This window comes from Bos indicus, chromosome 2 (genome assembly GCF_029378745.1).
Source record: "Bos indicus isolate NIAB-ARS_2022 breed Sahiwal x Tharparkar chromosome 2, NIAB-ARS_B.indTharparkar_mat_pri_1.0, whole genome shotgun sequence".
Classification (NCBI taxonomy): domain Eukaryota; kingdom Metazoa; phylum Chordata; class Mammalia; order Artiodactyla; family Bovidae; genus Bos; species Bos indicus.
This window is the reverse complement of record NC_091761.1, coordinates 97,848,470-97,861,371: the sequence shown is the minus strand read 5'-3', so window position 1 is coordinate 97,861,371 and position 12,902 is coordinate 97,848,470. Positions and strand designations below refer to the sequence as shown.

The 12,902-nt window shown below is 35.3% G+C and overlaps 1 protein-coding gene across 9 annotated transcripts in view; it reads left to right on the top strand.

Moving 5' to 3' along the window:
- KANSL1L (KAT8 regulatory NSL complex subunit 1 like) overlaps window positions 1–12,902 on the top strand; it is a 125,559-nt gene that overhangs the window by 75,134 nt on the left and 37,523 nt on the right. For 7 of the 9 annotated variants that reach the window (XM_070771482.1, XM_070771460.1, XM_070771479.1 and 4 more), the window contains one exon: window positions 6,533–6,737. In XM_070771482.1, the coding sequence (XP_070627583.1) occupies window positions 6,533–6,737 (205 nt within the window). The remainder of the gene's footprint in view (window positions 1–6,532; window positions 6,738–12,902) is intronic. The other 2 variants (XM_070771489.1, XM_070771485.1) reach the window with 2 other exon arrangements.

Here is a 12,902-nt window from a genome sequence, read left to right as displayed (position 1 = left end):
TTTAGAGACACATCTAATTTAGAAGATCATTTTACAGTGTATTCCAGCATTTTCTTGTTGCTACAGTTGAAGAGACTTGTATTTTTGAGTGAATGGGGACGGGGGTGTAATTTTCCTACTTAATTCCTAGAGTAGGGAAAATGGGCTGGTCCAGGCACTGTTTTCTCTATGTGTAGTAGATACTGCCTGGATCTCGTCCACTGGCCATCTGAGAGGTGCTTGTTGTTGCCGTGTGGAAGACAAGCAGTGCCCCTACTAGGCCATTTTAGTGAGTTTCTATAAAGCCCTATTTTATGTAATTTCTTTAAAATATCATTGAGTATATCTGAGTAAATAATGTGTTCATTTCTCCAAATATTGTCAAGAAAAAGAAAGATAGTAAATTCAACTATTGGCAGGACACTGGGCATCAGGGAAGGTTTGGAAAAGGTTGCCGCCTACTTTAGCTGCTATAGGTTGAGGTCATCAGACAACTCCAAAAGACAAAAAGTAGACTTGAAATAGAGATTACAAATTATGCAAAAATAGTGATTCTTAGGCATGTACTTTATGAATATGTCAGTTTCATAGGGATCTTAAATCAGCACGAAGTGTGTGGCTTAATATAGGAGATGTTTTTTCTTCCACAGTTCTGGAGGCTAGATGTTGAAAATCAAGGTGTCAGGCAGGGCCATGTTCTTTCTGAAGGTTTAAGGCAGAATCCTTCCTTGCATTTTCCTGGCTTCCGGTAGTTCCTAGCAGTCTTTGGCATTTTTGGCTTATAGACCATTTCTTTTCTGCCTTCACATGTAAGGATGTTATTCCCTGGGATCTCTTCCTGAACTCTTTGTTTCTTCTTATAAGAACATCAGTAACTGGACTTAGGGCCACCCTAATCCACTCTGACATCATTTTACCTCATTAATTACTCCTGAAAGTCTGTATTTCCAAGTAGGGTCACAATCTGAGGTTCCTGGTAGATGTAAATGTGACAACACTCTTCAGCCCCGTATAGCAAGTATGGGTATTTGTGTATAAGAATAGATTGGTAACTGGCAGGCTATCATAATCTCTTAGATAATACACATTCTAATTTTCTTCTCGATGTGGAGTTCTGCTTTTCTTAAGTGTGTTTAGTATAAGAGTACATGAATGTAGGGGAAATGTTGAAAAGTACTAAAACAATATTTTAAAATTCTGTGTTGAATACTTGTTTTCTGCTGCTATTTCTTGAGATTAGAAGATAAAAATAACTTTATGAAATCTTGTCTGTGTTTTTATGGTTTTAGCTTTCTAAATTTATAGCCAGGCCCAAAAGTTTCTTATTTAGTAAAAGCATTTGAGCATGGCATTATGATGATGATTCCAGTCCTTCTAAGAATACAGTTTGGCTTAAGCCAAAAGTTATTAAATACTTGAACAAGTTACTAAAAATCTTAGACTATCTTTCATTGAGTTTTAACACATGTATACCTATGGTGGATTCATTTCGATATTTGGCAAAACCAATACAATATTGTAAAGTTTAAAAATAAAATAAAATTTAAAAAAAAAAAAACATTGAAATTAGACTGTTCTTCCTTATTTATTCACCATTTTCTCCATCACCAAGATGATACCAAGAACTTAGCAAATATATGTTCCTATAAGCCCATATCTTTAGATTGTTTTATTAATTTTGATACAAGTGAATAATGTTTGCAGAAAGTGATTTTGGTAGGAATTAATATTCAAATATCAGTTAAAAGATTTTTTTTTAGTTTAAATTTTATTTTATTTAACTTTACAATATTGTATTGGTTTTGCCATATATCAAAATGAATCTGCCACAGGTATACATGTGTTCCCCATCCTGAACCCTCTTCCCTCCTCCCTTCCCATACCATCCCTCTGGGTCATCCCAGTGCACCAGCCCCAAGCATCCAGTATCGTGTATCGAACCTGGACTGGCGACTCATTTCATATATGATATTATACATATTTCACTGCCATTCTCCCAAATCATCCCACCCTCTCCCTCTCCCACAGAGTCCAAAAGACTGTTCTATACATCAGTAGAGTATACTAATGCATATATATGGAATTTAGAAAGATGGTAACAATAACCCTGTATACAAGACAGCAAAAGAGACACTGATGTATAGAACAGTTAAAAGATTAAATGCTTCACTTCTGGGCCTTTGGTTTCTGCAGTAATCAGAGTAAAATTTTAACTAAAAAATTCACTTGAAAATTCCATTTATTCTCTGTAAAAGCAAATTGAATGCCTGTCGTTATTCATAAATATCTTAACTGCTAAGATTTTCTGGAATTGTAATAGACAATCAGTTATATCAGAAAGTCATTACTATTAGAAAAATTAGGCAATGTTAATAAAACAGGAACTCATGACTTTTGAAATATTTTCTTCGATAAAACTCTTGGTCATTTTGCACTTTTTAAATTAGAAGAAAAAATTTAAACTTTATCCATGCTTTCTCTTTTACAAATCAAAATATCTTACAGTTCTCATCTGCTTTATAATACTTACCCATTTATAATAGGCATATATGATTATAAGATAAAATAAGGTACATCATCGCTTACTATCAGAAACTAACTTTTGTAAGTCAAAATTAAGAGATTTAGAATGGAACTCAAGGCAGTGTAAATATGTCTTATTTTTCTAAATGCTCTCTTATAACCTTCTATTTAGAGCTTCTTTTGGCTCTTAAACTGTAATGTTCCATGTTTACTCATTCACTAAACTATTTAGGTAAGGTATGTAGTGTTACATGCTTCCCATATAAGGTATGGGCTTCCCAAGTGGCTCAGATGGTAAAGAATCTGCCTGCAGTGCAGGAGACCTGGGTTCAATCCCTCAGTCCAGAAGATCCCCTGGAGAAGGAAATGGCAACCCACTCTAATATTCTTGCCTGGAGAATTCCACGGACAGAGGAGCCTGGAGGGCTATAATCCATGGAGTTGCAAGGAGTCGAACATGATTGAGCAACTAACACTTTCACATTATGTGGTATTATATATATACCCTGTGCAAAGCACAGAGCTGGAGTGATAAATCTGAAAATGTATATATGTGTACATTTCTCCATTCATTCTATAAATATTTATTGAGCATTTGTCATATGCCAAGTATAATATCAGGAACTTCTGATAAAAAGTTAAAACACAGTCTCTCTATTACTTACAGTTTTAGAAAAGGAAAAAGACACTAATCAGATAGTAACACAAATAATTAAAATTGGCATCATGAAAAATACTATGAAGAAAAGGTGAATGGTACTATCAGAACTCAGAAGGGAATTTGACTTTGTCTTTGGAGAGACTATGCAAGGGCTCAAAGACTTACCTGAGGTACTGACTTTTGAACTGAGAGCCAAATGGTTATTGGAAATTACATAAGTGAAGAAGGATGTGAGAAAATTCCTGGAAGCAGATATTATATATAGTAGGTTTAGTACTGGAGCAAGTGTGAGTTGTTTGGAATTAAAAGAGGCAATGTGGCTGGAACACAGAGAAGGAGAGGGAGTGTGACACATGAGGAGGCTGAGAGAGCAGACCAATCAGGGCCTTTTCCATTAAGGATTTAAGTATTTTTCTCAAGAGCAATGAGAAGGCTTTGAGAGATTTTAAGCAGTGTAGGCATGGAAGGAAAGGGTAAAACAGGACCAGATTTGTTTTCCTGAAAGATTAGAAGGGACTGGATGGAATAAAGTGTGAATGAGGGGGGCCCAGTTACAAGGGTATAGGAGGAATTCTGGCAGAAAAAAGCTTGGATTAAGAGAGTGGTAATGGAAATGGAGAAAGGTGTAAGCCCAAAAACCACCCTCATTTCTTACCCCTCCTCAATTATTTAGTTTATTTTAGAGCCAAATTGTACTATCTGCCTATTACACAGGGGCCCTAGGCTATCCTTTTGGAGATTTTTATTCTCTGAACAAAAGCTTCCAGTTAGAAATCTAAAGGAGTGTGATTTGTGTCCTTACCTGGTACTATACCACTTGTAAGCATGCTATTTCAAAATTATATGTTGATATTTATTGATAATTTTTGTGACAATTATGACAGTACTTGGCAGTGGCTTATTGTATCCTCAGTTTCTGGGGTTTCCTAGGGTACCCACAACTCAGTGGGAAAACTTAGCCTTGTCTCTTATTGAAATGTTTTTTTCTTCCTGGGTTTTCTCCTCCTCCTCCAGTGTCTCTTACATCTCCTGCACTGGCGGGCGGGTTCTTTACCACTAGTGTTAGGTATTGGATTATTATCTCCTGAGGGGAAAAATAACCTTGGATTATAGAGTCACTTAGGCAGCGTTTTGTTGTCCTCCAAATAATTTCCTCTTGTTCTCCTTTTCAGTAAGATTCATTCTCTTTAGTGTAAACCATTGGGCAGAATAAGTGAGTTTATCAGTGGTTTGCAGAGTTTATCAGTGGTTTATCATTTATCAGTGGTTTGTAAAGGGTAAATAACCCTTTACAGCAGCTTCCCAGGTGGCTCAGTGGTTAAAGGATCTGCCTGCCAGTATAGGAGATGCAGGTTCAATATCTGGGTTGGGAAGATCCCCTGGCAGGCTATAGGCCATGGGGTCACAAAGAGTCTGACACAACAGAGTCACTATCACTTTCATCAATTATTTATAAAGTGATTTAAGTGCCAACTTTGGTGAGCTTTTTCCGATGATACTGTATTAGTCTTTGAAACTTGAAAATGTAACATTTAGAGACACAAATAAGCTTTCCATTTATCTTTAAACTAGCCTGTGAGCCTCTCACCAGTTCAAAAGCTGAGAGATGTCATTCAGTTAAGGATATAGTGGCTCACCTCCTTATACCTCCTGCAGGGACGGGGAAACAAGTGCCCACTAACAACTAGAGAACTGAACAGGGGAAAGAACTGCTAGAACTGTGCTCCAGACTGCTAGAATAAAAACTCTTCTTTATCCCTAGATATTACCCAAGCAATGTCTCTTTTAAGGAGCCAGTGTCATCTGCCTAGAGATTATTTCTCACTTTCTAGAAGAGCCACCTTTTGTGCTAGATCTACTCCTACGTTCCTGAATCCTCACTCTCCTGATGTGATCACCTCTAGTACTAACCACCTACTAATCGGTCTTTTTCCTGACCTTGGTTTACGTCTGTATCCGACATGCTTAGTACCTAACTTGATACTGGCTATCACCTATGCCTTCTGTTTACCCTTGATGTGGTAGCCCAGGTCAAGGGCTGGTTTCTCAAGAGCAGACTGTTACTTAGCACGTTATACACTTCAGGCTTTTATAGTCATACATATGATACATTACAAAAAGTAACATCAGTATGAGACTGGACCTGTTAATTTGAGAGTATTGGTATATCCTAAACCTTTCTCAGATAGATAATCTTTAGAATATTTATTAACTGATAATTAAAACATTCATGACTAGAGCTTTCTGAAGACTGAAGTTAATATTTTAAAAATAAAATATTTATCATCAGATTTTTTTTCCCTATACTGGTCTGGCCAATAGACATACTCAATTATGTATTTGTATGTAATCACCAAATTCCATATTTTATTATTCTCTTTTAGTTTCACCAACAGAAGCCATTCAGGTACCTTTATTTCTAGTTTCTTACTACTATATAAAGTTTTCTTGAATTACTTGCTTTATCTGAAAGAGAATATTGTGCAGCATTCAAAACCAGTGACACAGCTATAGAAAAACTGTATCTTATGTTTACCTTTAAACACTGATTCTACTTGAACCAAATAGCACATTTAGAGTTTATTTGTGATTAGCAATAGCACATATAGATTCACTTGTTGATCTTAGAATGCTAAGTTGGCTAGCTTTTGTTTATATAAATAAGGTTGAACTGGTAGATTATAGTGCCTGAAAAGCTGAATATTTTATATGTAATATACTGGTATAAATAAATTTATGTGGTGACAGCATTAAATCCCTCCTGATCTAAAATATTTAAATATTTTAAAATTAATATGAGGGATAATTATAAAATTATGCTTATTTTCATGTGTATTTTGTGTGATCTGATAAAATATTTTATAGTTTGTATTTTCTGTATCATCAGAAATTTTAAAAAATTCTTAAAATGTAGACAGATTGCATCTTTGTTTCAGAATCCCCTGGTAAGATATGTAGTGCTTATTTAAGAGCAGCTAATGATGTAGTGATGAGACTTTAGCCTTTTTAAAATCTACAATCCTGTGTAAATTCACCCTTATTGAAAAAGAATTTGATGTAGATGCTTTTAACACTGTAATATTCATGATTATTGATTTACAGTGAAATTTACATTGTACTAGTGAATTTATGTGAGCATCTCTAACCTATGGGATATTTATTTTGCAGGAGAAAATACAGATTCTGTTTTCACAACTTGAAATGTAATTTTCCATTAATATTGATTCTTTCATCAGTTGTTACCACAAAATTGGCTAAAATTAATGCTCCTCTGTCATAATAGATCAAGGTGATTTACATTTAGTTTTCTTTGTCTTTGTTTGTTTTGTTTTATTCCCTCCACTCCCCAATTATTTCATGGCATTTCAGTGCTTCAGAGAATTTAGATGAGCTCTCTTCCTCCAGTAGCTGGTTACTTAACCAGAAGCACAGTAAGAAAAGGAGAAAAGACAGGACAAGATTGAAATCTCCATCCTTGACTATCATGAGTACAGCAGCTCGAACAAGGCCACTTCAGAGTTTCCACAAACGAAAACTCTACAGATTGAGCCCAACATTTTATTGGACTCCACAGGTAAGGTTGCCTTTGGGAAAACATGAACAAAAATTTTACTGTCCATATATTTAACAAGTGACAGGATATGAATTGTACATAGTTATTTAGAAGAAGTGAGATTTAATAATTTTTGTAACATAGCAGTGTATTCTGAAATTCTCACATTTCCATTTTTTTAAATCATGTTTAAACTAATCTGAAAGAAAATTACATATCAAGTTGATTTTAAAATTTTACCGGTAAGGGTAATAAGACACAAGCATGTTATATATTTGTCTTTTGCTTAGTAAAGAAAAAGGTAAAAATCTACAGGGCTGTAGTTATTTTGGAGGAAATGATATCGCTTTCCTTTATAGGCGTAGTATTTGTTAAATTTGATGAGCACCCCTTTTTCATATAAGCAGTGAAAGTTTAGATGACCATGCTTACACTTTTTACAAATAAAATATGCTTTACTAAAAGCATTCATTTTGAAAGCATGTTTTTCATTTATTAGCAAAATATTAGGTTTACATCTTTCAGTACATATCTTAAATAAACTGTGATGGAGGGAAAAATAAGTCATCTCTAGTTATCATTAGGTATAACATGCTCTTTTTCTATATTTTAAATAATATGTCAGAGGAAAGGAATTTATCTTTGCTTTAGTGTTGTTTTTGAGTATTACTACATTAGCTATTTTTAAATATATTTCTATAACAAAATCAAGATGCTTTGTTTCATTAGAAACAAATTTCAAATTTGGTTTTATAGGATCCTTTTATAAATAGGACTATGAATTCTGACAAATTAATTCTTATCAATAATTTGATTTTTGCCATTCTGTAGTTCAGCTACTAGTATGCCCTCTCAACTTGAAATTTTTCAGTTTTATTTCAGAATTTTCAGAAATTTTACATAATTAATCAACCTAATAGGAAAATATTTTATTTAAAGTTTTTATATAAGAAATACTTTATTTAACAATTTTTATTTAAAGTTGCTATAAGCAATAAATATTTGAAATTGATTTTATAATTTCAGAGTTATAAATAGAATTGTCTAAGAGAAATATTTCACATATAAATAGGTCTTAATATTCTAACTGGAAGGAATCTATTTGAATAATTTAGAATATTTGCTCAGTATTGCTAACATACTGTGTATGCCTTAGTAATGTGAAGAATGGCTTGGAAAAGTGAACGAATTTAAAACTTTCAGTAAACAAAGGAGAAACAAGTCTAATATTATTGTTACTAATAGGCCATATAATTTATCATATTCCAGTCATAATGCTAAGCATATTCAGTATATTATTTTTTTTAGTCTTCAAACATATAACTACGAGGCATTATTAATCCCAGTTTTAGATGCAGAAATTGAAGTTTAGGGAGATTAAGTAACTTTCCCAAGGTCATATAGCTAGTAAGAAATAGGTCTGATTCCAAAGCCCATGTTCTTACCAATTAATATTTACATTGGTAATGACAAAAATAATCCAGATGTTTTTTAATCAGTATTTTTATTGCAGTATAGTTGATTTACAGTGTTGTGTTGATTTCTGCTGTACAGCAAAGTGATTCAGTTATACACACATATATTTTTTTTCCTTAATATTCTTTTCCATTATGGTTGTCATAGGATATTGAATATAGTTTTCTGTACTATACAATAGGACCTTGCTATATAAAAGCTTACGTCAGCTAACCCCAGCTTCCCACTCCATCCTTCCACCACATGTGCTCTTTTAGCAACCACCAGTCTGTTCCCTCTGTCTGTGATTCTTTCTGTTTCATTGTTAGTTTCATTTTGTCATATTTTGGATTCCACACGTAAGTGATATCATATGGTATTTGTCTTTCTCTTTCTGATATAATTCACTTAGTATGATTATCTCTAGTTGGATCCATGTTGCTGCAAATGGTATTATTTTGTTATTTTTTATGACTGAGTATATTCCATTATACCACATGTTCTTTACTCATTAATCTATTGATAGACATTCAGGTTGTTGCCATGTCTTGGCTGTTGTGTATAGTGCTGCTGTGAACATAGAGGTGCATGGGTCTTTTTGAACTATAGTTTTGTCTGGATTTATGCCCAGGAGTGGGATAACTGGATCTTATGGTAATTCTGTTTTTAGTTTTCTGAGGAACCGCCATACTGTTTTCCACAGTGGCTATACCAAAATTTTTGTTTGTTTGAAATCAGTAAAGACTGTATATTTGGGGGTTGGAGAAGGAGCTTGGTTAAAGGCACTAAGAAATGCACCAGAAAGGATTGGTTTCGAAAGATAATCCAAATTTTGAAAGGGTTTAGGTCAAGATAAAGAAAGCACTTGAGTAATTGGAACAGAGATGGAAAAAAAGTGTGTGTGTTTGCTATGTGAAAGGGTCTAGAACAATAATGTCTAATAGAATTTTCTGTAAGGATGGAAATTTCTATAATTATCTGTGCTGTCCAGTATGTTAGCTGCTAAATACATGTAACTACACATGAAGTGTGACTAGTGCAGCTGAGGAACTGAATTTTTGTTTCTATTCATTTTGATTTAAATGGCTACATTTGGATAATGACTACCAAATTGGATATGACAAGTCTAAACTCAAACTTACCATGATAGCAGTGAGAACACCTGGCACTCATTCTTGTTTTCTAATACATTCCCTACTGAAAGGAAATATGGATTGTTAGAGAAATGGCTGAACTCCAGGCTTGGGAAAGAGAGGATATAAAATAGGCCTGGAACATCTTATTGCTACCAGAAGGCAGGGACATTTTTAAAAAAATGATGATGGCATGTCAAGAAAAATAAACAAAAACCCAAGAGCTTGTTTGAATAAGCTTCACTCCCGCTGGCCAAATCTGGGGCTCTTTGAGCATCAGAATTAACAGTAATGAACCCAGTGGAAAAAAATAGGAAGCCATGAATCTATTCTGATGAGAAAGAGGGAGAGAGAGAGGATGGGAGGGAGAGAAAGGGAAAAGGGAAACTTTTACATAGAGTAGGATTCTGATTAATGTAGATTGAGCAGGGAAATGAAACAATCATTGCAGTACTCATAGTAAGAATTGGTTGGGTAAGAATCAACAATGCATGAAGAGTCTGGGGGCAGGATTCAGGTGAAGTGTGATCAGGAGTAAGATTAATATTGTCTTAACTGTATGGTAGAGAACCAGACAATAATCTTGCCTGAGTGATAGAAACTAATATGGGAAGGATGCAGTATCACTATGGGTCTGATACAATATCACTATGAAGTATTCTGACCAGCGATACATACCTGAATTTAGCCTTAAGGAAACATCAGACAAAGCCAAAATCAGAAACAAAAACTGGCCTGTATTCTTAAAAAAATCAGTGGCATAAAAGCCAAGAAAAGCTGAGGAAATGTTTCAGAGTGAAAGAGAGACTTAAGATATTTGACAACTGAATGAATATATGATTCAGGTCACAATTCTTTTGGAGGGAAAAGATTATGGGGACAATTGAGAAAACCGAACTATTGATGGTAGGTTATATTAAAATATTGTATTGATATTGAGTTTCCTGAGTGTACTACTTTACAGTTATGTGAGAAAATATATTTATTCTAAGAAATACACATTAAATGTGTATAGGGATAAAATGACTAAGGCATCCATATTATGTAATAAATTAACTCCTATGCATCTGGCATTGTGCTAGCTATGTAAGATCCTTGGCAAAATTTAGAAAATAATTATTTAAATGATTTTCTATAGTGTTTAATCTAATAGGGTATTGGTTGAGAAAAGCTTATATAAAGGGCAATGGAGAGAGGTGGGTACCAGTAACATACCGCTCCCAGTAACATATAGTAGATAGATGGCTGATCAGTATTCTCATTGCAACAAATACATGTAAAAGTTATTTTTAAAATCATCATACTATTCAATACATTAGGGCGACTTCTGGTTTCAGCTCCAACATGTAAAGAGCTTGAAAGTTGTTGCTCCTGTCCTTACAGCAAGAAGGTGAGCAAATTGAAAATTGGTGCCTTTTCGTGAACCCATCAGAGAATTGAGGTTGCATGGCAAATTGCCACCCTGTAGTATGGAGAGACAGGCAACCCAGAGTCACAGCCAAGATCTGGAGGAGAAACCACCGCAGTCACAAACTAACTGGTGGTGGTGGTTTAGTTGCTCAGTTGCGTCCGATTCTTTGCAGCCCCATGGACTGTAGTCTGCCAGGCTCCTCTGTCCATGGGATTTCCCAGGCAAGAATACTGGAGTGGGTTGCCATTTACTTCTCCAAGGGATGTTCCCAACCCAGGGACTGAACCTGTGTCTTCTACATTTGCAGGAGCATTCTTTACTACTGAACTCATTTACTGACACCCTAACCCCTAGACATAAGATGAGGTAATTAGGGTAGACCTTAACCCAGTCTGACTGGTGTCCTTATAAAAAGGGAAATTTTTATACGTACAGAATGAATGCCATGTGAAGATGAAGACTGAAATCAGAATCAATTCCTTGGTTCTTTTATAGACCAAGAAACACCAAAGATGGGCAGCAAAAACCAGAAGCTGGGGAGAATAGAATAGGTTCTTGCTGTCTTCAAAAGAAACCAGTCTTGCTGAAACACTGATCTGACTTTTAGCCTCCAAACTATGCAACAGTAAATTTCTGTTGTTTAAACCACTCAATTATGGTACTTTGTTATGATAGAGCTAGCAAACTGTTACAGTGACCTTATTTGGAAATAGAGTCTTTGTATGTATAATTAAGCTGAAGATCTTGAAATAAGATCATTTAGGGGTTAGGATGGGTCCTAAATCATGTGACTGGTATGCTTATAAGAGAAGGGAGAGAGAGGCTGGAGTCACAGAGATACAGAAAAGAAGCATTTGTGAGGACAGAAGCAGAGATTAGAGCTAGGGAATAGGGAACATCAGGAGCCACCAGAAGCTGATAGATGCAAGGAACAGTTCTTCCCTACAGCCTTCAAAGGAAGCTCGGCACTGATAAAACCTCAGTTTTGGACTTTAGGCCTCCAGAACTGTGAGAAAATTAATTTCTGTGATTTTAAGCTGCCTAATTTATGGCAGTTTGTTATGACAGCCCTAGGAAACTGATATAGAGTTTGGTTCCTAGAAGTAGAATACTGCTTTAATAGATACATAAAATTGTGGGTGTGACTTTTGGATTGGGTAATTGGATCCAGGTTGGAAGAATTTTGAGGTGTGTGATAATCAAGTCTAGATTCAGATGAAAACTCAAAAGGAAGTGAAGAGGATAGAAGACAAAGGTGCTGTCATCTTAGAGAATAGACGTATTGTCATGAGCAGAATGTTACTAGAAAGAAATATGAATGTTAAAGATGATTCTGGTAAGATTTCTGGTAACATCAGATGTTACCAGAAACTGGAAGGAAAGTGATCCTTGTTATAAAATGGTAGAAAAGTTGGTTGAGTAATACTCTACTGCTGAATGGAAATCAGAGCTTGTAACCATTGAATTCTTGGATATTTAGCTAAACAAATTATCAAGCAAAGTGTGGAATTTGCAGTCTGGTTTCTACTTATTGTTTATAGTTAAAATATCAGAGGATATGGGATTCTCAGGTGGTGCTAGTGGTAAAGAACCTGCCTGCCAATGCAGGAGATGTAAGAGATGCTGGTTCAATCCCTCCATCAGAAAGATCCCCTGGAGAAGGGCAACCTGTTCCAGTATTCTTGCCTGGAGAATTCCATGGACAGAGGAGTCTGGAGGACTGCAGTGCATAGGGTCTCAAAGAGTCAGACATGGCTGAAGTTGACTTAGCATGCATGTATCAGAGGATATAGATAAATTGAGGAAGAAACTGTTAGGCAAAAAGGAACCAGAATTTGATAATTTGGGAAATTCTCATGCTTCTGCAAAAAATTATATAGCATGCTCTGGAGAGAATCCAAGATGTGGCTGGACAATTTTTTGCTAGAGAGATTATGCATATGACACTGGGATCCAATTTAGCTGAATCCAGGAAATAGAGAAATCTGAGAAATCTTGAGAAATCTGTATACAGGTTAGAACTGGACATGGAACAGTTAGAACTGGACATGGAACAACAGACTGGTTCCAAATAGGAAAAGGAGTATGTCAAGGCTTATATTGTCACCCTGCTTATTTAACTTATATGCAGAGTACATAATGAGAAACACTGGGCTGGATGAAGCACAAGCAGGAGTCAAGATTGCC